General features: G+C 37.2%; 1 protein-coding gene across 1 annotated transcript in view; it reads left to right on the forward strand.

Annotated features, from left to right (window-relative positions):
• CDKL2 (cyclin dependent kinase like 2) overlaps positions 1-24123 on the forward strand; it is a gene marked incomplete at its 5' end in the record, with an annotated part of 31100 nt that extends 6977 nt beyond the window's left edge. Inside the window, 11 exons of the mRNA XM_079709526.1 lie at positions 1617-1811; positions 3971-4149; positions 5252-5364; positions 6785-6924; positions 8824-8912; positions 10749-10884; positions 11894-12156; positions 12751-12844; positions 18201-18324; positions 18554-18660; positions 24019-24123. Coding sequence (XP_079565652.1) covers positions 1617-1811; positions 3971-4149; positions 5252-5364; positions 6785-6924; positions 8824-8912; positions 10749-10884; positions 11894-12156; positions 12751-12844; positions 18201-18324; positions 18554-18660; positions 24019-24084 — 1506 coding nt within the window. The 3' untranslated portion in view covers positions 24085-24123. The remainder of the gene's footprint in view (positions 1-1616; positions 1812-3970; positions 4150-5251; positions 5365-6784; positions 6925-8823; positions 8913-10748; positions 10885-11893; positions 12157-12750; positions 12845-18200; positions 18325-18553; positions 18661-24018) is intronic.
• Positions 24124-24333: the final 210 nt, after the last annotated feature.

Genomic DNA, 24333 nt, shown 5'->3' on the forward strand with positions numbered 1-24333 from the left:
GTCCCCTGCATCGGCAGGCAGACTCTCAACCACTGCGCCACCAGGGAAGCCCCTGTCTTTTTCTTGAATGACAATTTTTTTGGGGTATAAATTTTCTTTCTTTCCTTGAGGATTTTGAGGACTGTATTCTAGTAGTTTCCTCCTCTTTAAAAAAGAGGCAACAGGGCTTCCCTGGTGGCGCAGTGGTTGAGAGTCCGCCTGCCGATGCAGGGGACACGGGTTCGTGCCCCGGTCTGGGAAGATCCCACATGCCGCGGAGCGGCTAGGCCCGTGAGCCATGGCTGCTGGGCCTGCGCGTCCAGAGCCTGTGCTCCGCAACGGGAGAGGCCACAGCAGTGAGAAGCCCACGTAATGCAAAAAAAAAAAAAAAAAAAAAAAGAGGCAACAGTGAATTTCCTGGCGATCTGGTGGTTAGGATTCTGTGGTTTCACTGCCGAGGGCTCGGGTTCGATCCCTGCTCGGGTAACTAAGATCCCGCAAGCTGCGTGGTGTGGCCAAAAAAAAAAAAAAGAGGCAACATTTCCTGGTAAGTGTTCATCTGCCATTTGTGTTTCCTTCTCTTTTCTTGTAGTATCTTTGAATAGAGACTGGATCAGTTCCTTTTTGATTGTTTCTTATCTTGTAACAAAGTGAGCCCCTCCTGGACCAGCTATTTGTAGGAGGTTCATTTTCAGGAAAACCTGTGGTCTTGTTCCAGGCTAGCAGGAATCCACCATGGTTCACAATGATTTTCCTTACAACACAAGCCTGAGTGTGGGATTGACTTATGTTATCCTTAATTTCTCTGAAACTTGTAGTTGCAGATGTGTTCATAATGAATTGTTTTGCCTTCCACTTGGCTTCACTGACAGATTGTTTCCAGCAAATGAGTTCCTATGTGATTATTCAGACGCCCTCCCCCCCTGTTCCCTGGTGCCATTCAGTTCTAGGGATGTTTTCACTGACAGTCTATGAACCCTGTTCTCATTATACCAAAGAAGGTTTTTTGTTTTTGTTGTTGTTGTTTTTCTTTTCAGGGTATGCCACCAACTTTGGAAAACTCTGCTCTGCCAGCTTTGTAGCCACAGATGATCTCTTGGTATCTTCCTAGACTCCTGTTTGACCTTCACAGTGCCACCTCGTTTGCTGTGGGTAGGGGTCATAAATCATTCTTAGTTTCATCAAAGATGGAGCTACATTTCTTTTTCTCATTGGCTTTGTTGTGTTCTCTGAGAGGAGAATAAAGTAGTATGGTCTTTTTGACTCTAATTTAAAAACCAGGGCTTCCCTGGTGGTGCATTGGTTGAAAGTCCGCCTGCTGATGCAGGGGACACGGGTTCATGCCCCGGTCCGGGAAGATCCCACATGCTGCAGAGTGGCTGGGCCCGTGAGCCATGGCCGCTGGGCCTGTGCATCCGGAGCCTGTGCTCCGCAATGGGAGAGGCCACAGCGGTGAGAGGCCCGCGTACCGCAAAATAAATAAATAAATAAATAAAAACCAAAATATATTTTCAGAATTTATACCGTTTATGCATTTTATTTATGTTTTTCTTATGCTAAGATCTCTTTTAGACTGCGACTAATTACTAGTAATTTGATCTTGTAAAAACTGTTTTGTATTTTTCTTTTTATAACAGCAACTGAGGCATGAAAATCTCGTGAATCTGTTGGAAGTGTGTAAGAAAAGAAAGCGATGGTACCTAGTCTTTGAATTTGTTGACCATACAGTTCTTGATGACTTGGAGCTCTTTCCAAATGGACTAGACTACCAACTAGCTCAAAAGTATTTGTTTCAGATTATCAATGGAATTGGATTTTGTCACAGTCACAATGTAAGTGTTTAGTTTAAACAATTATTTAAAAAGTTGAAAATTTAGAAGAGTGTACAATGGACACCCATATACCTACTGCTGAATTCTATACTTGTTAACACTTTCCTATATTTGTTTTATGACATATTTATTTATCTGTTCATCCATTTATCTACTTATTAATCTGTCTTATTTATGCATTTTTTTAAAGTAAGTTTCAGACTTCAACTCTAAATACTTCAGCTCTGCATATCATTAACTAGAGTTTGCAGATTTTTTTTTTGAGGTAACATTTACTGAGTGAAATGCACAAACTTTAAGTAATGAGTTTTGGCAGATACATACATGTAAGAATCTACTTATTTGTTCGTTCAGATTCTCTTGCCTAGATGTGAAATATGAAAATCCCTGCTATTACTCTGTTGTCTATCACAACAATTTTATATCCTTTGAGAATCATATAAAAGCAATTCTAGGGGACTTCCCTGGTGACGCAGTGGTTAAGAATCCACCTGCCAATGCAGGGGACACAGGTTCGAGCCCTGGTCCGGGAAGATCCCACATGCCATGAAGCAACTAAGCCCACGCGCCACAACTACTGAGCCTGTGCTCTAGAGCCCATGAGCTACAACTACTGAAGCCTGTGCTCTAGAGCCCATGCTCTGCAACAAGAGAAGCCACCACAATGAGAAGCCCACGTTCCACAACGAAGAGTAGCCCCCGCTCACCGCAACTAGAGAAAGCCTGTGTGCAGCAACGAAGACCCAACGCAGCCAAAACTAACTAACTAAATTAATTAATTAATTAAAAAACCAGAAGAGCAGTTCTAGGTAAAATGACACAAAGTATAAAATAACTAACACAGTGATTCTGCCAGTTTTACGAAATATTTTAAATGACGTTTTTTGTGTGATTATAAAAATAACAAATGCTAATGATAGATGTGGGGCTGGCCCTGTCACCTTTACCATGGATGTCTAGGATGTAATAGAAATTGGCAGCTTATGCAAAATGCTCAGCAATGCCAATTAGGATGCTGGTCCTCTGAGTTTACAATAAATATATTTTTTAAAATTTCAAAATACAGTTTACTTATATTAGAGAACTAGGCCTAATAATTTGTTTTGCCCAGCTTTAGAATTTTTAACATTGTCTGCCAGTGTCCTGTTTTCTCCTTCCATAGTCTCTCTCTTAGAAATCATAACCAACTGACCTTGTTTTAGCCTCTTTACATTTATACTTGCTTGATGAGTGCCTCCACTTGGGTACTCAGAAATCCACTTAAAAGCCTATATGGCTAAAACTAAACTACTAATTATTCTTAATCAAACCTAAGTTTTTCCAGACTTTTCTATTTTTGGTAATGGACCCACTGTTCTTTTAGATTCCCAGGTTTAAGTAAAATATCTGAGATTACTTCCTAAATTCTGTTGATTCTTGATTTAAAATATTTCTACACTGCACCTCTTCCTTTCCATTCCTTTGAGCACCAGACCAGTTTAGGCCCTTATCACCTCCTAGTTGTCCCACTGCTCTTCTCCCCACTTCTAGTCCCCCTCTCCGCTTTACCTTGTTCATGGCCAACATCTTCTTTAAACACCTTGTTGGTCATGTCACTTCCATGGGTTCCCATGGCCCTGACACACGCTCAGACTTCCCAGAGTGGCAGCTGAGGCAAAACCTAGTACATAACCTCTACTCCAGAAAAAACATTTCCCCAGCATCTCCTGATCTATTCCCATCTTCACTCTTTTGCTCTTTTTGTTACCCTCACTTGGATTGCCCTTTCATTTCCACATTTATCCAGGTCATTCTAGTGTTAAAGACCTGTCTTAGAGCCCACCCTTTTCCACAGAAATTTTCCCTGACCAGCCCAGTCTTCAATGACAGCTTTACTCTCTTAGTCTTGAGAGCAGTCCTTATCAGAGCAATTGATTTGGTAATTAATAATATATATTTCATCCAATATCTTTGATCGTTTAAATAAAATTGTAAGCATAAATGTTCTTTTTTTCCCAACTAGGTCCCAGGTTCTTTAAAGCCAGGAACAGTTTTATAGGCTTTTATTTGTACTTATTATAGGGACAAAAACAGTGCCCTGCATATGACAGGTGCTCAAAAATAATTAGTTTGCTTAACGTGATGTGCCAATGTATGTCATACTCTGCTTTTTGTCTTAGATCATACACAGAGATATAAAGCCAGAGAATATATTAGTCTCCCAGTCTGGTGTTGTCAAGTTATGTGATTTTGGATTTGCACGGACACTGGCAGCTCCTGGGGAGGTTTATACTGATTATGTGGCAACCCGATGGTACAGAGCTCCAGAACTATTGGTTGGTGATGTCAAGTATGGCAAGTAAGACATCAGCAAGGTGGGCGGTGGGTAGGGCAGATTTAACTCTCTTCCTTGATAAAATGGAACATGTTTTTAATATGATGAAAGATCCCTCTAACACTGAAAGGAAGTTTTCAGTTTAGAGAAATTTATAAAGTTATTTGTAAACATTTTTGGTGCTTCCCCTTTGAAAAAAGTTGGCGTGAGTATAATTATTTTAAAGGTAGGGAAATCAAGGTAAGTGGTCTGTTTTTAATAGTAAGTTAGAAATAGGTATATTTATCACTTGTAAAGAGAGGTAACATTAACCGGGTAAGTCTGACACTTGCAATGAGGCAAAGTAGCACGGGCAAGGGTGAGGGTAGAAATGGAACTGAGTGAATAGTTTTAAAAACATAAATCATCTTCATAAATGAATTCTTCAAAGAAGAAGGGATTGGAAGTTTTACTGATTTTGATAGAAATCGTTCTAAAATATTTTTTGCAATTTCTCTGTTTCCAGAGTACATGTCATTTAATATTTTCTTAAGTACTCTGAGCTCTCATTTTACCGCCATACTGTCACTTTTGTACCATGTTATAATTCCACTATGACGTTAAGCAATTTCAAGGTAGTTGTCCCTATGGTAATGATGCCGGAATATTCTTTAAGTTTTTGTGACCAATTTTTAAGACAGTTTTTCTATTTCCCCCTATTAGCTTTCAGTTCTCCTTGTTGTTTGTGTTCGCAACATCCATCTCCTTCTGGTATGCTGTTTTCAGCATATAGTGGGATAGACTGAGGAACCTTGTCAAAATTATGTGTGAACAAAAAATGAATAGCCACTGAATGGAAACCCAAAAGGCTTATTTTCAGAATAAAGTATACTTAACAACAAACTGTTTTGACTCTTCAGAAGTCTTTTCCCTCATGTCACATGATTGAAGTTTCTGGAAATTTGATTTATGTAAAATTGGAAATTAATACTTTAAGTTTATAGGGAAATGTATTTTGTAGAGTAATCTAAGGCTTACTACTACTTTTTTCAGTACCAAGAATACCAAATAGTAATATGCAGAACAGATTCAGTCATAGTAAGCATATTAGGATGCCAGGTTTTATACCACATTGCTTTTCTTTCAGGGCTGTTGATGTGTGGGCCATTGGCTGTCTGGTAACTGAAATGCTCATGGGGGAACCCCTTTTTCCTGGAGATTCTGATATCGATCAGCTATACCGTATTATGGTGTGTTTGGGTAAGATTATATGTCTGCATTTTAAATTTTAGTGATTTTTTCCCTATGTTTTTGTTTGTTTATATTTATTTTACAAGCTGTTGGTACATTAAAGATGATACGTGTTTTCAATGGGTGTAGGGAGCAAATAGGAAAAGCTCATCTATCTCTCTCTTTATATATATTCAGTCATTCTCAGTCTGGCTTTTGTCTATCTGACATATTGTCCTAATCATGCTCTCACCTGCCCTCCTGCCAACTCCCCCGCTAAAGCAAAGAGCAAACACTGTACATTCTCTCTGCACTTTTGCATTCAATAAATCACTCTACAAATCATCATTTGTAGAGAGAATACAAATGATCATCTTATCTTTGGGTCAGCAAGCATTTGGTGTTATATGACTATTACGCTCTTTCTCATCTTCAAACTGAGAGACACAGGGACTTCCAAAGTAATTTTTTTTTTTTTTTTTTTTTTTGCGGTACGCGGGCCTCTCACTGCTGTGGCCTCTCCCGTTGCGGAGCACGGGCTCCAGACGCGCAGGCTCAGCGGCCATGGCTCACGGGCCCAGCCGCTCTGCGGCATGTGGGATCTTCCCGGACCGGGGCATGAACGTGTGTCCCCTGGATCGGCAGGCGGACTCTCAACCACTGCGCCACCAGGGAAGCCCGTTCCAAAGTAATTTAATCTTGCTGCAGTTCTGACTTTTGTTGCTAGTGCTTTGGACAGAATTTCAAAACTAGACTATCAAAGTCATCTTACATTTGTTGAAATATCAACTTTCTGTTGGGTGATGGAGTTTGTAAAATGGAAATAATGGGTAATTACTTGAGGATTATTTAACTCTTAGATTTTAGTTTCCAGGTTAGAAGTTCAATAAACAATACAATGGTTTCTTATAGCAGAATTTTCATATATATTTTATATTAGGTTAGGTATTACAGTTGAGAGAAAAGATAAAAGTGATCAAATCAGCCCTTAGATACAGATACACTGGGCAAAAATTAAATTCTTAAAGAGTGGAACTTATTTATCTAGATTAGATTCTGACCATATGACTATTAATATTTTCATCTTTGGCCAGCACTTTATGCTTTGTAGTTAGAAATGCAGTGCTGGTACTTATATCTAAGAAATTATGCAATGTTCTTTACCTGTGCTTTTCCTATGCTCCCTTTGTCTTCAGTTCTATGTATAGTAGCGTGTGAACTTTCCTGAATGAGTATGTTGAAATAAGAATGTTAATTTCTTTTGCGTTGACTTATGTCAAAGCCACCTAAAGACTGCCAGGCGCCACCACAATAAGAGCACTGTTGTGTTCGGTTATTTTTGCATGCGGAGAGAGTCCCCGCTCTACAAGCTGTGTTACACTCATCTCTACTCCACGCCGTCTGTCCCATGATGCGTAATGACAGAGATGTGTGCCATTCTCACTGCCAGGTAATCTCATTCCAAGACATCAGGAGCTGTTTTATAAAAATCCTGTGTTTGCTGGAGTAAGGTTGGCTGAAATCAAAGAAACGGTTCCTCTTGAAAGACGCTATCCCAGGCTCCCTGAAGTTGTGATAGATTTAGCAAAGGTAATCGTACTTTTTCTTTGCACTTTCTGACAGGGAATTTACATTATGGAGATTTGACTTTCGCTTCTTTTTTTCTTGTCCAGTTGATCTTTTAGGACAGCAGTTTCCTCTGATGATTTAAATTTTTGTACATTTTAAGAGTTTTATTTGGTGGGCGTGGGGATGGAGGGACTTCAGAGATAAAGACCTGAAAATTTTTCTTGTTTTAAGAAACGATTTCATATTATCTGGCAAGTCTTAAGTGTGAAAACATTCTCATAATGACATGTTTTTAATGTTTAACATTTAAAATGCAAGCCTTGTGTAAGTGGAAAAGAGAAGAAAAATAGGTTAAGAAAATAAAAAGAAGGGTAGAAAAGCAGGAAAATATTAGAGTCTAAGGCATAGGATCATGGCCTGTAGTGTATTGTTAAAAAGGGGCTTTTGCTTAACCACTAGATTCACTGAAGCTAATTTTTAAATGATCATCACCTTTGCCTTGTATTTGATTGAGGAAGACATTAGGGAGATTCTCACTGGATCAAATTGTCTCTAAAAGTGGACCTTTTGGAATTATTAGCTCAAAAATTTCTTATTAGTTAGGATTGTCCAAAAGTGTTGATAAACTAAGTATCTCTAAAAGAGCAGGGTCACATAACATTTACCCAAGATATTTTTTGCTTTTTTACTTCTTTAAATAACTCATTTAAAAAAAGCTTAGTAAGCTTATAACTAATTATAACAAGTTCTTAGAATAATACATTGTTATTTTTCTACATAATCTAACAGATACAAATATTTTTCATTGAGACAAGCTTTATGATCTGTCTGTGAAGAGATTTAAAGGGAATAAAGGTAAAACAATATTGTCCAACTTTATTCCCTTGTGGTAGAATCATATAACTTTTTAAACATTTTATTATAAGAAATCTCAAACATAGAAAAGAAAGTAGAAAAAGCAGTGGTGTAATGAACCCTCACGAGCTAGTCATTAGCTACAACAATTAACAATATTTGGAAAATATTTCATCTATCCTGTCCACACACTCAGCAACTTTTTTTTTTTGGAGTATTTTGAAGCAAATTCCAGATATTATATTATTTCACTTATAAATGCCTTAATTATTTGTAGAATTTTCTTGTTCATTTAAAGCTATTTATTGATAAGTCCCTTCTATTCTTACTGGCAGTGAGTGGTTCCATTGAATCAGAACAAGATATAATAAAATCTATAATAAAATGAAAGAACATAGATAAAATAAAATCATCTATGTCAAGTATGTAGCACAGTAATAAGACAGAGTAGGTTCTTTCCCTTCCATTCTGTAAGTACTTTAAATTTTAAAAATCCACAAAAATTCTTTAATACCATAAAATATCTAATCAGTGCTCAAAATTTCATTAATTTTCTTAAAATTTCATTTTATAGTTTGAATTAGGATCCACGTGAAGACTAGAGTTCGCAATTGGTTGATATGTCTTTTAAGATTCCTAATCTATGAGCTCTTCTTTATCTCTGTTTTTTGTTTAAACCTTGCCATTTATCTGTTAAAGAAAATACGTTGTTTGTCCCTTAGAATTTTCCACATAGTGTACTTTAATATGTTCCTTTGTGTCCTGTATTTTGTATAAACTCACAGCAGAGCTAGAGCTTGATCAGAATCGGGTTGATTTTTTGGCAGGACTACTTCATAAGAGGTTTGTATATTTCTGTCCAGAGACACTGAATGTCTGGTGTTCTTTCTTTTTGTGATATTAGCAATCATTGGTAGTCATTGTCTAGATTTGTGCTTTATTCTTTATCATTTATTATAGATGTTTAAAATTCATTGACTGTGAAAAGGAATTTTCTATACTTAGAAATGTAAATGTAGGCAGTTTTTCTTTGATATGAACTGTATGTATTCCTTGGTTTCCCAGAAATGCTTACATATTGACCCAGACAAAAGGCCCTTCTGTGCTGAGCTCCTGCACCATGATTTCTTTCATATGGATGGATTTGCTGAGAGGTATATTACTGTGTTTTCTAGGTCATACCAACCTAGAGTTAAAGTAAGACCCTCATAACAGTATATAACAGTAACAAACAGTATTTCTCTTATTACTCTACCCACCTACTATTACAGGAGCTCAAATATTTACCACCCTACTTCCATTCACCCTTAGCAATAATGCATTCCTAAGAGTGGTCCCCTGCATTCAGTAAATTAGGGCTCTTGGTTTTCACGAAGCAGTCCCTTCATGCTTTCTTTCTGTCTCCCCCTGGTGACATCTACCACTCAGGTCACTGATTTCTGTGTTGCTACCAGCTGTGTGATGACATCATCTTGGGTGCTGATGCATTTGCAATGGTGCCATCTCCTGTTGCTGCTGAACTCATACCACACCCAGTCCTATGACACTGCTGACACTGCTGATGTGCTGGAGACCTTCATGTGCCAAACCTGTAGGTGCCAGAGCGGCTGACATGGTCTCCTGTGCTGTTCCAGCTGCTGGCATCAGTGCAGCTGACAAAACAGAAAGTAGTGAGATGAGTGGCAATGACATTGCTTTATATTTTTGCAAATCTATTTACTATCTAGCTGAATAAAAGATAGCTGGGTTCTCATATTTGCTTCTGCATTCGATTAGTTGTGATATGTTGTTTTGGTTGAAATAAGTGGAGAAACTCTGGCCTTATACAAATATGTAGTTGGAAAATGAAAGAGTATTTTAATAGCTCTTTTAGATTACTGTGGATATTCTTCTTTGATTCTATACCAAAACTGACAGTGGTAGTTTCTTTAACGTTGCTTGCATTGTGGAATCTGAAACCATACCAATGAACTTCTTATCCCGTTACATTAAAATCCACTTGTCTAACTTGCACTTTGAATTGACATTTTACCCATGCGTGCTTTTCTAGCATGATGCATTAGTCATTTGGAAAATATTGTTTTGCTAAGTTATGCAGAGCTTTAAAATGTTGACATTTCATTATACAATATCAAAAAGTCATATTCTCTCTCATCAGAAAAGTCTTTAGTATTAGGAATCTGCTAAGTTCATGGTAGTGGAGACAAGTTGAATAGAATTCTAATTTTGCATAAAAATTTGAATTTTATCATTGATGCAAATATTATCAGTTGTTTTCCTTGAGGTAACAATCTCCTTTGTTCATTTTTTTAAAAGAAAATATCTGCTGAATACCCCAAGTCTGAATAATAATAATAATTTTTTTTCTGTCAGTCTTTCAAGTAATAATGTTGTCCCATGAAAAAAGTGGCTAGTTTAGCTTGTATCTCAACCAGTTACACAAGTGCTTTTCTTCAGACAGCCATTGCACTTTGATTTGTAGCAGAGGTACTTTATGCATATTCCTATTTTATCACACAGAATGTGGAAAAAGATATGTTCAGGGGTTTCGATTTAATTAAATAAATATATATATTTTTTACTGCTCCATCAGGGACATTCTTAAACAAAACTGCCCCCCACCCCTTTTAACCTGAGAATGTGTGGCTAGGAAGGATACAATAACTGCTAGTAAAGTTTGGTGCCACTGCTTCAATTCTTGGTAAGGCACCTGCAATTTTGCCCCCCACTGCTTTTTATACCATCAGTGCAAATGTCAACATGGTGAAAAAGAAGTCGCCTTCGTAATAGGATAAGAGCTTTGACCTCGTGAACCTCCTGAAATGTTCTCAGGGATTCCCAGTTCTGCAGACTACCTCATTTCTTGTTTTGAATAACACAGTTGAGTTTAATACTCAATTTTTAAAAATAAATATCTTGAAAACCATTTTTTTTCTAGATTTATCTGTCTCATACAATCTTATTTTATTGACAAATGTATTTTTATGTAGGTTTTCTCAGGCACTGCAGTTAAAAGTACAGAAAGATGCCAGAAACATTTCTTTATCTAAAAAACCCCAAAACAGAAAGAAGGAAAAGGAAAAAGATGATTCCTTGGGTGAAGAGAGAAAAACACTTGTGGTACAGGTAAATTTCCATGTTTTAATGTGTATTAAGTTTTAAATTTAATATATCCTTAAATTTGGGGGGTGGAGGGCAGGGAATAATGAAGATCTTAAAAGTTTCCTGAGTGGCTAACAAGTTAACTTTTAGCTTACTTGTAAAAATGTATCTTTCCTGTAGACATTACCTGTTTAAAAAAAATCTTAGCATATCATGTACTGAATGCCTACTGTATGCCAGTCTGTGCAATAGGGCTTGTCAGGAAATCACACTCATCCAAGAGCATTTAGACACATGTGTGCACACCCACATGCAAACACATGGACACAAACCCATACACACACCACTTTTTTGCCTTAAATGATAGGAAAGAAAAATATAATTTTTAGAATTTTATATAAAGCAGAGCATCTAAAAATTGAGATTTGGGTACTCAATTTATTTGAAGTTTACTTTTCTTGGTAATTTATCCAGAATCTGTTCTTGGTAAGATAATTCAAATCTACCACCAACCTACTCCCATTTTCTCAAGTGAACCCAAAGAAGAAAGAGTCCTCAATTCTGTGCTCCCTGACTCTAAATATATGAGAACAAAAGCAAGCATGTTTGAGTCCTCTTCCATTGTTTTCCACTGAAATATAAATGTGATATGTGTGTATATCATTAAATCTGATATATATATATATATATCTCAGAGCTAATGTGAATTTCATTTTCATTTGAAATAGATATCTCACTGAGAATCCCGGGTTTAATTATAATTCCATAGGTAGAATAAGAAAAACTGGAGCACAAGAAGGTGATATCTCGGACTTCCCTGTCAGTCCAGTGGTTAAGACTTCCAATGCAGGGGGCCCTGGTTTGATCTCTGGTCAGGGAACTAAGATCTCACATGCTGCACAGCGCAGCCAAAAATTTTTTTTAAAAAGGGTGATATCTCTGGAATTCTGCTTTCGTTGATAAAGTACTTTATAGGGAAAGGTGATTTTTCATTCTCCTCAGATCATTAATGTTATTAACATTTTTGTAACAGGATACAAATGCTGATCCCAAAATTAAGGATTCTAAAGCATTTAAAATAAAAGGATCAAAAATGGATGGAGAAAAAGTTGAAAAAGTCAGTCGAGCTTCAAATGCCAGCTGTCTCAATGACAATGGGATGAGCCACATCAAAACAGTGCCTTCAACAAGCCTCCGAGATTGCAGCAATGGCAGCGTGGGCCACACAAGAAATCCAGGCATGGCAATTCCTCCACTTACGTACAACCTTCCTGCAGTGGCTCCCATTTCATACAGGTATGAAAATAAGAATAAAATGTTGTTTAAGGAAAGGACATCTTTACAAATTGCAAATATTTATCAATTCAGCCACATGTATTATTACTCTCAGGTTTCTGAATCCTATTCATTCTTGTCAGGTTACTGTTTCAAAAGACTTCTTGGCTAATGTGATAAAAATGATTAGCATTTGATCAAAAAATTTACCTGAGTCCTAAGAAAATAAGGTTGTATTATTTAAGGTGAAGGAATCTATAGCTATTTAGTCTAATAACACAAAAGGAGTTTTTCATTATAAAAGAGATAATTGGTTTTGAGCGTCTGCTGCTTCATGGCATGGCTGTGGGCATGTAATTGTACAAAGGAGCTCCTGTTGGGAATTTCGCAGAAAGGAAGGTAATTTATTGGCATTGAAGGCTGGGTGGGAGGCATATGAGGGTAGTGGTAAAGGACAAAGTGTTTCACCAGATCTGTGAGCATCGTATGTTTAAGAATAGGCATTAAATTCTGATTAAACTGCATGTCACTTGGTGCTGGGTCTTTTGATTTTGTGCTTGAAAAAAATAATTACTGCTGGGTCTAACGCAAATTTTTTTGTTGCTTTTGTTACAGAGTGGATGAGAAAACCGAGAAGTATTGTATTCCATTTGCTAAACCAAATAAACATTCTCCAGCAGGAGTTTATAATATTAATGTGATCACATCGGTAAGTGAACTGTTTCAGAGGCAGAAGAGCAAACATTAGTCATTTCTAGACTTTTATTAATAGGAAATATGATAGTGAAGAACTGAGAGTTTTATTGAGAGACGTGTCATAAAGTGGAAAGTTAATTATGTATATATCATCCCAGCGTGTCAAAATCATAAATGTGAGAGACAAGTTTAAGTTTCATAAGTCTGGAAATTTAAATATAAGATGTTATTATTATATAGAATGGATAAACAACAAGATCCTACTGTGTAGCACAGGGAACTATATTCAATATCCTGAGATAATGGAAAAGAATATAAAAAAGATATATATATGTATAACTGAATCACCTTGCTGTGCAGCAGAAATTAACCCAATATTGTAAATCAACTATACTTCAATAAAAAAAAGATGTTATTGTTAAAATGACATCTGTTTTCATTTCTTCAGTAATGGTAAAGTTTCTTAACCTAATGCTTGGTGATCAGTTCTGATGAGAAGATAAGTTGTCTTATCTCACCCACACCAGGTTTCTGGTGGAAATATTCTATTTATTCATCTAATAAATATTGATTATCTATTATGTTTAAGTCACTGAAGAAGAATAAGTCAGTCTTTCTCTTCAGGAATCTCATGGTTTAGTAGAGAATCAACACATTAAAACAGTGTCAGATTGCAGTAGTAGAAGCATGTCAAGATTCAGAGGTCTTCTGAAGGTTCAGAGGAGCATTATTATGCTGACCACAGCTGCCAGAATGCTTCTTTTTAAAGTTAAGTTGAATCATCATCGTTCTTCCACTCAAAACCCTCCATTGGCTTCTCATCTCTGAGTAAAGACCAAAATGCTTTTAGGGCCTATTAGTCCCTGAGTGACTCACTCCCTCATCCCTCTATCCCACTCCTGGCTACTCTCATTTTTTTTTTTTTTTTTTTTTTTGCGGTCCGCGGGCCTCTCACTGTTGTGGCCTCTCCCGTTGCGGAGCACAGGCTCCGGACGCGCAGACTCAGCGGCCATGGCTCACGGGCCCAGCCGCTCTGCGGCATGTGGGATCTTCCTGGACCGGGGCACGAACCCGTGTCCCCTGCATCGTCAGGCGGACTCTCAACCACTGCACCACCAGGGAAGCCCTACTCTCATTTTTGATCACTCCATTCCAACCACATTGATTTCCTTGTTATTCCTGGAACATGGCAAGATATACTCCCACATATGGGTTTTTGCACTTGCTATTTCCTCTGTTTTAGAACACTCTTTCTCCAGATAATCCAAAGAATTTGCTTTTTCTCCTCCTTGGCTTACATGAAACCTTATTGTGAGGTCTTCCCAAATATTTTAACTCATTTTGTCTCCTATTATTCTCTCCCCTCCCTTTGCTTAATTGTTTTTTTCTGTTGCCTTACCCGACATCCTCTATTCTCTTATTTATATATGGTCTGTCTCTCCCTCACCCTGCCCACCACCCCGAATGTAAACTTCCAAGGAAGGATTTGTGCTTTGTTTGTTTTCCCCACTGCTCTGCCCCACACCTAGAACAGTGTCTAACGCATTGAAGCTGCTTAAGAAATGTGGTGAATAGATTTTTCTGCCAGGGAAGGGGAGGTATGGATGTATTCCCCAAAGAGGATTTTTCTCACAAATTTCCCTTCTCTACCTCTCCCATTATCCTCAGAGCTGAAAAATATAGCCTTCTTTTCATCTCTCATGATTGCAATTGTTTTTCTTTTAACTATCCTTAGCCTATAATTTCTGTACCCATAATACTTTCCTTTTTGATATATCCTACTCATTTATTTGTGGAGATTTTTGTGTTTTACATTCCTGGTCTGCTTTGGAAGATTATTTTGATCAGCAATTCTTTTCAAAGTAGCTGGCTCAATACCATTTTGCTGGAATTGATATTAGCCTTCTTTCAGGCATTGCATAATCAATGCTGGCTGATAATCTTAGATCTCATTTCTGTTTATCCTTCTTTGGAATAGGCAATCAAGAAAGGAGGTAAAGATTAGTAGGGAGAAGACCCACTGGAGTCTTTTCTTTTTTCTTTTTTTTTTTTTTTTAAATCATAAAAGTTTATTACCCAAGAGAACAAACGTTAGGTTTTAAACCAAGACAAAAAAAGCATGTCCAAATACTTAACTACATAGCCCAGAAAACATGATCAATAACAAACTGAGAAAATGCTAAAGCAGAATCCCTATTAATTTTTTTTTTAATTTTTAATTTTTAATTTTTTTTTATTAGTTTCTGCTTTATAACAAAGTGAATCAGTCATACATATACATCTGTTCCCACATCCCTTCCCTCCTGTGTCTCCCTCCCTCCCACCCTCCCCATCCCACCCCTCCAGACGGTCACAAATTACCGAGCTGATCTCCCTGTGCTCTGCGGCTGCTTCCCACTATCTATCTACCTTACGTTTGGTGGTGTATATATGTCCATGCCTCTCTCTCGCTTTGTCACAGCTTACCCTTCCCCCTCCCCATATCCTCAAGTCCATTCTCAAGTAGGTCTGTGTCTTTATTCCTGTTTTACCCCTAGGTTCTTCATGACATTTTTTTTAAATTCCATATATATGTGTTAGCATACGGTATTTGTCTTTCTCTTTCTGACTTACTTCACTCTGTATGACAGACTCTAGGTCTATCCACCTCCTTACAAATAGCTCAGTTTCGTTTCTTTTTATGGCTGAGTAATATTCCATTGTTTATATGTGCCACATCTTCTTTATCCATTCATCCGATGATGGACACTTAGGTTGTTTCCATCTCCGGGCTATTGTGAATAGAGCTGCAATGAACATTTTGGTACATGCCTCTTTTTGAATTATGGTTTTCTCAGGGTATATGCCCAGTCCCACTGGAGTCTTTTCTTAATGAAAATTAACCCAGGCAGAACTAAGGCTAAACTTTCTTCAACTTCTAGGTTGAACATCAATAGCCTTCTCCCATGCTTTATGCCCTGATTCTGAGATGTGAATACATATATTATTATAAACATCTCTTATGTATTTTATGTGTCACTTTAAAAAAAAATTTATTTATTTTTGGCTGTATTGGGTCTTCATTGCTATGTGTGGGCTTCTCATCGCGGTGGCTCCGCTTGTTGCGGAGCATGGGCTCTAGGCACGCGGGCTTCAGTAGTTGTGGCTTTCAGGCTCTAGAACGCAGGATCAATAGCTGTGGCGCACAGGCTTAGTTGCTCCGCAGCATGTGGGATCTTCCCAGACCAGGGCTCGAACCCGTGTCCCCTGCATTGTCAGCCAGATTCTTAACAACTGCACCACCAGGGAAGTCCATGTGTTATGTTTTGAGTATGTAAATCTAGTAGTTTGGACTCATTATTTTATTTTATTGTTTTATACTTGCAGATAGTTTTTTTTAAACTAATTATTTTATTTTACAGCTGATTTGAACCTTGAGACTTAGCACTCATTCTATTAAAAGGGCAAATAGGGGGGCTTCCCTGGTGGCATGGTGGTTGAGAATCCACCTGCCAATGCAGGGGACACGGGTTCGAGCCCTGGTCCGGGAAGATCTCACATGCCATGGAGTAACTAAGCCCTTGTGCCACACTGCTGAGCCTGTGCTCTACAGCCCGTGAGCCACAACTACTGAACCCTTGTGCCACAACTGCTGAAGCCCACTTGCCTAGAGCCCATGCTCCGTATCAAGAGAAGCCACTGCAGTGAGAAGCCCACGCACTGCAACGAAGAGTAGCCCCTGCTCTCTGCAACTAGAGAAAGCCCATGTGCAGCAACGAAGACCCAACGCAGCCATAAATAAATAAATAAATAAATAAATTTATTTTAAAAAAAGAGAGAGCAAATAGAAACAGCCAAAAGAAAGACACTCAAAAGCTCACTACAGGACTTCTGAAGACTTTCTGGGAGGCAGAGTAGCATAATTCACAGAACATTAAACTCGAGGTATCTGGAATCTCAGTGGCTTAACACTGTATTATACTCTTTGTGTGTATATTTCAGTATACATACATATATCTGGATATACATGGACATACGTAGGATTTCGTTATCTATATGTGGTTTCTTTCCTTTTAGTAAATCATATAATCTCTCTATGTATCATCTGTTTTGAAAATGTGGAAAAGAATGTAGAGTTTCTATGATTCTCAAATGAAACAGATTGGGAAAATGTCAAATTCATAAAGGTGCAGAATTGAAGTGCTGCTGTGCTGTTCTTCTCTTTATTATTTTTCCAGACTTTATCAAATATGAAGTAATAGTGCTTAGAAAGATGAGGAATATGATTGAAGTTATAATTTTATACTTAATAAACTGTATTTCTAGGAAAATAATATTTGCTAACAGTGAGGAGTAAGACAAGGACAGATGTAAAAAAATGAGTCACGAGATTATTATTGGGAAAAGCGAAAAATGTGCTGGGAGATGTGACATACATGACATGATGAGCTATTCAGAATTCATGTGGCAACAGCAACTATGCTGAAAAGCCCAGCAAGTGTCATAAGACCTGACCTTGCTGGCCTGAAAGACCAGGACACTGATGCCCATCTTTTAACCTTGTACTGCTTGCCAGGACTTACATTGAAGTTTGGTGGAGGGAGAAGGAGAAACTCATAGCAACCAACCAATCTGCTTGTTAGTAATTTTAATAGATTTAAAGAGGAAGAGGTTTGAAATAACTAGATGAAATTGTTTTGTATGTTATTAGTGTTTTTTTTGTTTGTTTGTTTTTGGGGTTTTTGGGGGGTTTTTTGGTTTTTTTTACATCTTTATTGGAGTATAATTGCTTTACAGTGGTGTGTTAGTTTCTGCTTTATTACAAAGTGAATCAGTTATACATATACATATGTTCCCATATCTCTTCCCTCTTGCGTCTCCCTCCCCCCCACCCTCCCTATCCCACCCCTCTAGGTGGTCACAAAGCACCGAACTGATCTCCCTGTGCTATGTGGCTGCTTTCCACTAGCTAGCTATTTTACATTTGGTAGTGTATATATGTCCATGCCACTCTCTCACTTTGTCACAGCTTACCCTTCCCCCTCCCAATATCCTCAAGTCCGTTCTCTAGTAGGTCTGTGTCTTTATTCCCGTCTTACCCCTAGGTTCTTCATGACATTGTTTTTCCCCCTAGATTCCATATATACGTGTTAGCATATGGTATTTGTCTTTCTCTTTCTGACTTACTTCACACTGTATGACAGACTCTAGGTCCATCCACCTCACTACAAGCAACTCAATTTTGTTTCTTTTTATTAGTGGTCTTCAAATTTTGTCTTATTCTAGCTTTTCAATTCTATAAATTTTAGGATATGAACACAGTGATTATGAAAGGGGGCAAGCTTACCTGGAAGCTAATTCATTTGTGTTAACCATTCTGATGATATTAGGTTGCTAGTGAAAAGAGTCTACTTCAGGCAAATAAGAAAAGAAGGGAATACTCAAAGAGAGATGTCCGTTTGCCTGAACTCAACTATAATCATCTCCCTGAACTAAAAGCCTTGGAAGGCATCGGTATGTTTGTAACGCTTTTACTTTTTCAGCCCTTTTGTTTACATTATTTAAAATGTATGTTAAATAAACTAATAGAATATTAAAAATTTATAGTAACTTTACATATTTAAGTATGTGAAAATGTACAGACTTATGTACAATAAGTACATACCAAGGGACAGATACTGAATGTGAAGAACTAACAAAAACGTCTGATTTTCTCACTGTGTTTATGGTTATTTTTATCTAGCTCGAAATTCCAGGCTAATAAAGAAGGAGAACAAAAATCTTTCAGAATCTCGACTTCCTTCTCTGGTCGCTATTGACTTGCACACCTTCAATACTGCATTACATCAGGTATAGAAATACTCTCAGTAGGACGCATGGAACTCGGGTCTCTCTCATATTTCCTTTTAAAGTGTCTTATGGAGAGTTTGCTCTTAAGAATTGGGCAGGTTTATTAGTGGGATCTATAAAATTTTGCTTGTTAAATTTTGTTTTATGGTTCATTGCATTAAGTACCCTTATTACATATATACTTACATAAACATTTCCCAGCTTACAGTGATCAATTTTTTATAGATTAAAAAATTGTGTGTGTGTGTGTGTGCGTGTGTGTAGCCTAGCTATGGCTTTAATATAACTATAGGCTTTATGGTAGTTTATGATATTTCACTGCATTAATACCAAAGTTATTACCTTTCAAAGAGTGAAACTCTGGAATAGTTTTTATTATCTTAAAATGTATTCTCCATTTGACACTTTTCCCCGGGACAATCCATTCCATCCAATGTAAAGATTTTCTATTCCATATAGTCTTTTGCTATAATTCCTCTTATCTCTTCAGAATATTTACGTTTCTGCTACTTTTATATCAACAACAGTCATATCACTAAGAAAACTGGCAACCTTTTTAATCTCCTGAGCCATCCATAACTAACTACAAACTTGAGATATGAATCATTGAACTTTCCCTTTACTTCTTCAAACAGATTTTCACCTTTGCTTGTTGCTAGGCAACTCTTGTGTTTGGAATTCTCCATCCTCATTGTTTAAGGATTTCCATTTCATACACAGCCCCTGTATGTAGCCTCCTTCTCTATGCCGATGCTTTTTCCTACTGTTACTCTTTAAATTATTTTGTAGAGCTCTGCAAACAAGGGGAATGATATTGTCGAGGATAACAAATTGCAGAGGCAGTTACCCAGTGATTCTGAAAAAAACATTTACAGACTGCTGCTGCTTTTGCCTTATCTCTTGCCAGCCGTTTCGGGAGCAACATCATCAAAGCTAAACAAATTCCTGTTGTGTGAAGATGAATCACTGCCACAGATTTTACATTTAGGGACTACAGAGTCTCAGGAAATTCCTGTATACTTCTAAACTTAAATATGGATTTTAAAGCTGCAGAATTTTCCACTTGCTCTTTGTGAGCACACTATTGTCCAAATCACTTTTCAGGGTTGACATAGCTCAATCTAGTTTCAGGCAATGGAAGAAAGGCTTTGGCTGCCTTCCCACTTCTTCAATATTTTTATTTCTTGTTCAGAACTAATTCTTTTATATTTATAAACTGGTTCTGCATTTTTACTCTCAGTTTATTTGTTAAATTTCCATTTGCATTTAAAATAAAGAAGAAAGTAGGTGTAGGGAAAAACACAAATTAACACCAAAGTAACACGAGCTTATGTCTGGAAAATCTGAGTGGAAAGAGAACAGGAGACTGAAAGGAAAAGGCCTGCTGGCAGAGGCTGTGACCTGCCTTGCAGTCTTACTTTATGGTATTCATCTCTACACTGAACTACATTTTGTTTCTGTACATAACACAAACATTTTCACATTTATGAAACTCTATTATGTACCTCTGGAACAATCTGTAAGATAGATTTTGTAAGTAAAATATTATTTAATCTGTGGAATCTGTCTCCACTCCCTCACCCCCTACATGCTTACATGTCTTATGTACTTATATACATAGCTTCAGATTTTTTCCTCTAAGCACTGTTTTCTTCATCCCACAAATTTCAAAATGTTGTATTTTCATTATCATTCCATTCAAACATTAAAACATTTTTCCTTGTAATTTCTTCTTTAACCCAGTAATTATTTAGAAATGTGTTGTTTAATAGTTAGATATTTGGACATTCCTTAGATATTTTATTATTAATTTGTAATTTAATTCCATATGGTCAGAGAATATACTCTGTATGATTTTGATTTTTTTAGATTCACTGAGATGTGTTTTATGGCCCAGCATGTGGTCTATCTTGGTGAATGAACCTTGTTCTCTTGAAAATAATGTATATTCTTTAGTTGTTGGATATAGTATTCTATAAATGTGAAATCCAATTAAGGTTGATAGTGTTGTTTAGACATTCTATATCCTTGATGATTTTTTTGTTTAGTTCCGTCAGTTCCTGAAAGAGTGCTGTCAAAATCTTTTACTATGATTGTGGAATTGTCTATTTTTCTCTTACATCTGCCTGTTTTTGCTTCATGTATTTTAAATCTGTCTTATTAGGTAATACACATTTATACTTGCTTTGTCTTCCTGATACATTGTCCCTTTTATCATTATGAAATGTCTCTTTCTCTCATGGTGCTCTGTGCCTTGAAGTCTATTTTATCTGAGATTAAAGTAGTCACTCCAGCCTACTTCCACTTATTCGTTTCCATAGTATATCTTTCTACTTTCATTTACTTTCAACCTATCTGGTTTTGTATTTAAAGTGTTTCTTTTGCCAACAGCATACAAATTAGGGTCTTCCCTTGGTAGCTATTCTCTCAATTCTGATTCTTTTAATTGGAATGTCTGTTTGTTTTCTATTTCTGCTAACAAATTACTACCAATTTAAAACAATCTCCATTTATTATAGGTTCCATAGGTCAGAAGTCCAGGCACAGCTGCTGCTTTCCTTAAGAGTCTCATGGGCTGAAACCAAGATGTCAGCAGGGCTGCATTTCTTTCTGGAGGCTCGCGCGGGTATCCATTTCCAGGCTCATTCAAGTTGTTGGCAGCATCTAGTTCCATGTGGTTGTGGGACTGAGGTCCCTGTTTCCCTGCTGGCTGGCTCCTGGGAGTTGTTCTCGTTCTCAGCTTCTTGAGGCCACTCACCTTCCTTGGCTCATGGCCTAATTCCATGATCCTCAAAGCCAGCAACAGTGGTTGAACCTTTCTTCCTCCTTGACTCTCTCTTACGTCCCCTTCTGCCTCATCTTTCTGACATTCTTCCCATTTTAAGGGCACGTATGATTTCTTGGGTCCACCAGGATAATCTCCCTATCTTAGGGTCAGCTGATTAATAGCATTAATTCCATGTGCAAAGTCCCTTCACAGCAATAGCTAAATTAGTTTGATTGACTAGCCAGGACAGGAATCTTAGTGAAATATCTTTAGAATCCTGCCTACCACTAAATATTTAGGCCATTAACATTAATGTGATTATTGATATGTTTGAATCTAGCTCTATCTTTTTATTAGTTGTTTTTTGTTCCTCTGTTTTCCCTTTCCAGCCTTCTTTTGTATTTGAATATTTTTAGTATTGGCTTTTTGGAGATACCTCTTTGCATTATTTTTTAGTGACTTCTCTAGGGATTACAGTATACATACCTAATCTTTCATAGTCTACTTAGAGTAAATATTGTACCACTTATAAAATGTAGAAACCTTGCAAATGTATTTCCGTTCCTCCCACCTGAACTTTATGTTACAGTTTGCATTTGTATTTTGTTCACATACATTGAAAACCTCACTATACTATGTTATACTTTTTGCTTTCAATAGTCATAAGTATTTTATGGGAAGAAAGTAGTTTTCTATGTTTACCTAGCTACTTACTGTTTCTGTTGTTTTTCGTTCTTAAAGATTACAGTTTTATTTTCTGGTATTATTTTCCTTCAATCTGAAAGACCTCCTTTAGTGTTTCTTGCAGAGCAGGTTGGATGGTGACAAACTCTTTTAGTTTTCTTTCATTTGGGAATGACATTATTTTGCCTTCTTTCCTGAAATATATTTTCACTGGATATAGAATTTGAGTTGGTAGTTTTAAAAAATTTCTTTTTCTCTCAGGACTATAAAGGTATTATTTCTCTGTCTTCTGATCTCTACGATTTCTGGTGGGAAATTCTCAGGTATTTGAATTGTTACCCTGTAAGTAATGTTTCATTTTTCTCTAGCTGCTTTCAAGATCTAATCTTTACCTTTCGTGTTTATTAGTTTGAATATGATATGTCTAGGCATAGTTTTCTCTGAGTGGATCCTTTTGGACTTTGCTAAGCTTCTTGAATCTGTAAATTTATCTCTATTACCAAATTTGGGAAGTTTTTGGTCACTATTTCTTCAAACATATTTTTCCTGCCTAATTTCTTTCTCTTCTCCTTCTGAAGTTCTAATGAATGACATATATGTTAGACCTTTTGGTAGGTATTTTCTCACAGGTTCCTGAGACTGTTCACTTTCTTCAATCTTTTTTCTCTCTATTTTTCAGACTGAGTAATTTCTATTGATCTTTCCTCAAGTTCTTTGACTACTTTGTCACTTCCATTCTGCTATCAATTTTAAAATTTCAGATAATGTATTTTTTAGTTCTAAAATATCCACTTAGTTCTTTTTTAGAAATTCTATTTCTCTACTAAGAATTCCTGTCCCTTCATTCATTTCAAGTATGTATAAATTTCCAGCATCTGGGCCACCTCAGGATTGCCTTTACCTTTTGACTGCCTTTTCCCTTGAGAATGAATCACACTTTCCTGGATCTTTTTATGTCCAGTAATTTTGAATTGTATCTCAGATATTGTAAACATTGTATTGTATAGTCTCTGGGTCTTGTTATAATCTTCAGGAGAATGTTGAAATTTTTATTTTAGTAAGCAGTCACTCAAGTTTTGTTTACACTGTAAATTCTGCCTTACCTTCTGTGAGAGGTGGTTTAAATCTCAGTTCTCTAAGTCTTTGTCATCCTAGTTTGCATCTATCCTGCACTTGTGTAGTTCAGGGCTTAGTTGGAGACTTGTACAAGTGATTATAATCTCATTCACTTCTCTAAATTGAATTTAGACAATTGCTATGCTGTTGGGAGCTATCCCATGCATGCATACCTCAGGAACTGGACTGAGACTTCTGTGGGTTTATACATAGAATTAGAGGGTCCCCTTCTCTAGTTCTCTTCCCTCCGGAGTCCCCCCCCCCATACTTTTTGCCCTGCAGGGACCCCTTTTTCTGGTTTCTCTGACTATAAAGATGGGGTTCCTTTCAGACTTTTAGCTTCTTGCACTTCTTTACGACTCTGAGACTAGGACTTGCCCTTTGGGCAAAGTCACAGAAGTGAAAAACAAACAAAATTGGAAACCTACCCCCTTGTGAAGGGATACATCTCCAAGTTTTGACTCTTTTCCTTAATCCTCAGTTGTTTTTCTATTTTTTCTAAAGGGTTTTGTTTTGTTTTGTTTGTTCATTTATTTTGGTGATAGGTAGACATGGGTTATAGTGGGTTTACATTGCCCTGGCACATCAGAAGTATCTTTTAACATATGTATCAACAAAGAGGTCAAAGAATAAGATGAAGCCCTTACTTCATCTTCTTCTGTGTAAGCAACTTGAGCTATGACTAGTTCTCAAATTCTAATCATCTGATATTTGACCAAGAATCGGGATTTTGAGGAAGTAGGACTTTTACAATTACTGAGACTCTATAGTGCTCAATTACTAACTTGTAGGTATCAGGATCTCCCCTGTCAGATGATTCAGAGGCCGATTTGCCACGAGTGGAACACCAGCACTGACTGTCATTTTGGTTCTGAGCTGGGTAGGTCTGATTTCTCACCCTTGAAGCTGTGTAACCTTTCATGGGAAATATTTTGTAGTTTGCTGAAGCAATAAATTCTACAGCTGAAACATTCTCCAATGATTGACTCTATGAGAACTCTTTTTTTGTTTGTTTGTTTCTTTGTTTGTTTTTTTGCGGTACGCGGGCCTCTCACTGTTGTGGCCTCTCCCGTTGTGGAGCACAGGCTCTGGACGCGCAGGCTCAG

Source organism: Hyperoodon ampullatus (assembly GCF_949752795.1).
Source record: "Hyperoodon ampullatus genome assembly, chromosome: 1".
NCBI classification, from domain to species: domain Eukaryota; kingdom Metazoa; phylum Chordata; class Mammalia; order Artiodactyla; family Ziphiidae; genus Hyperoodon; species Hyperoodon ampullatus.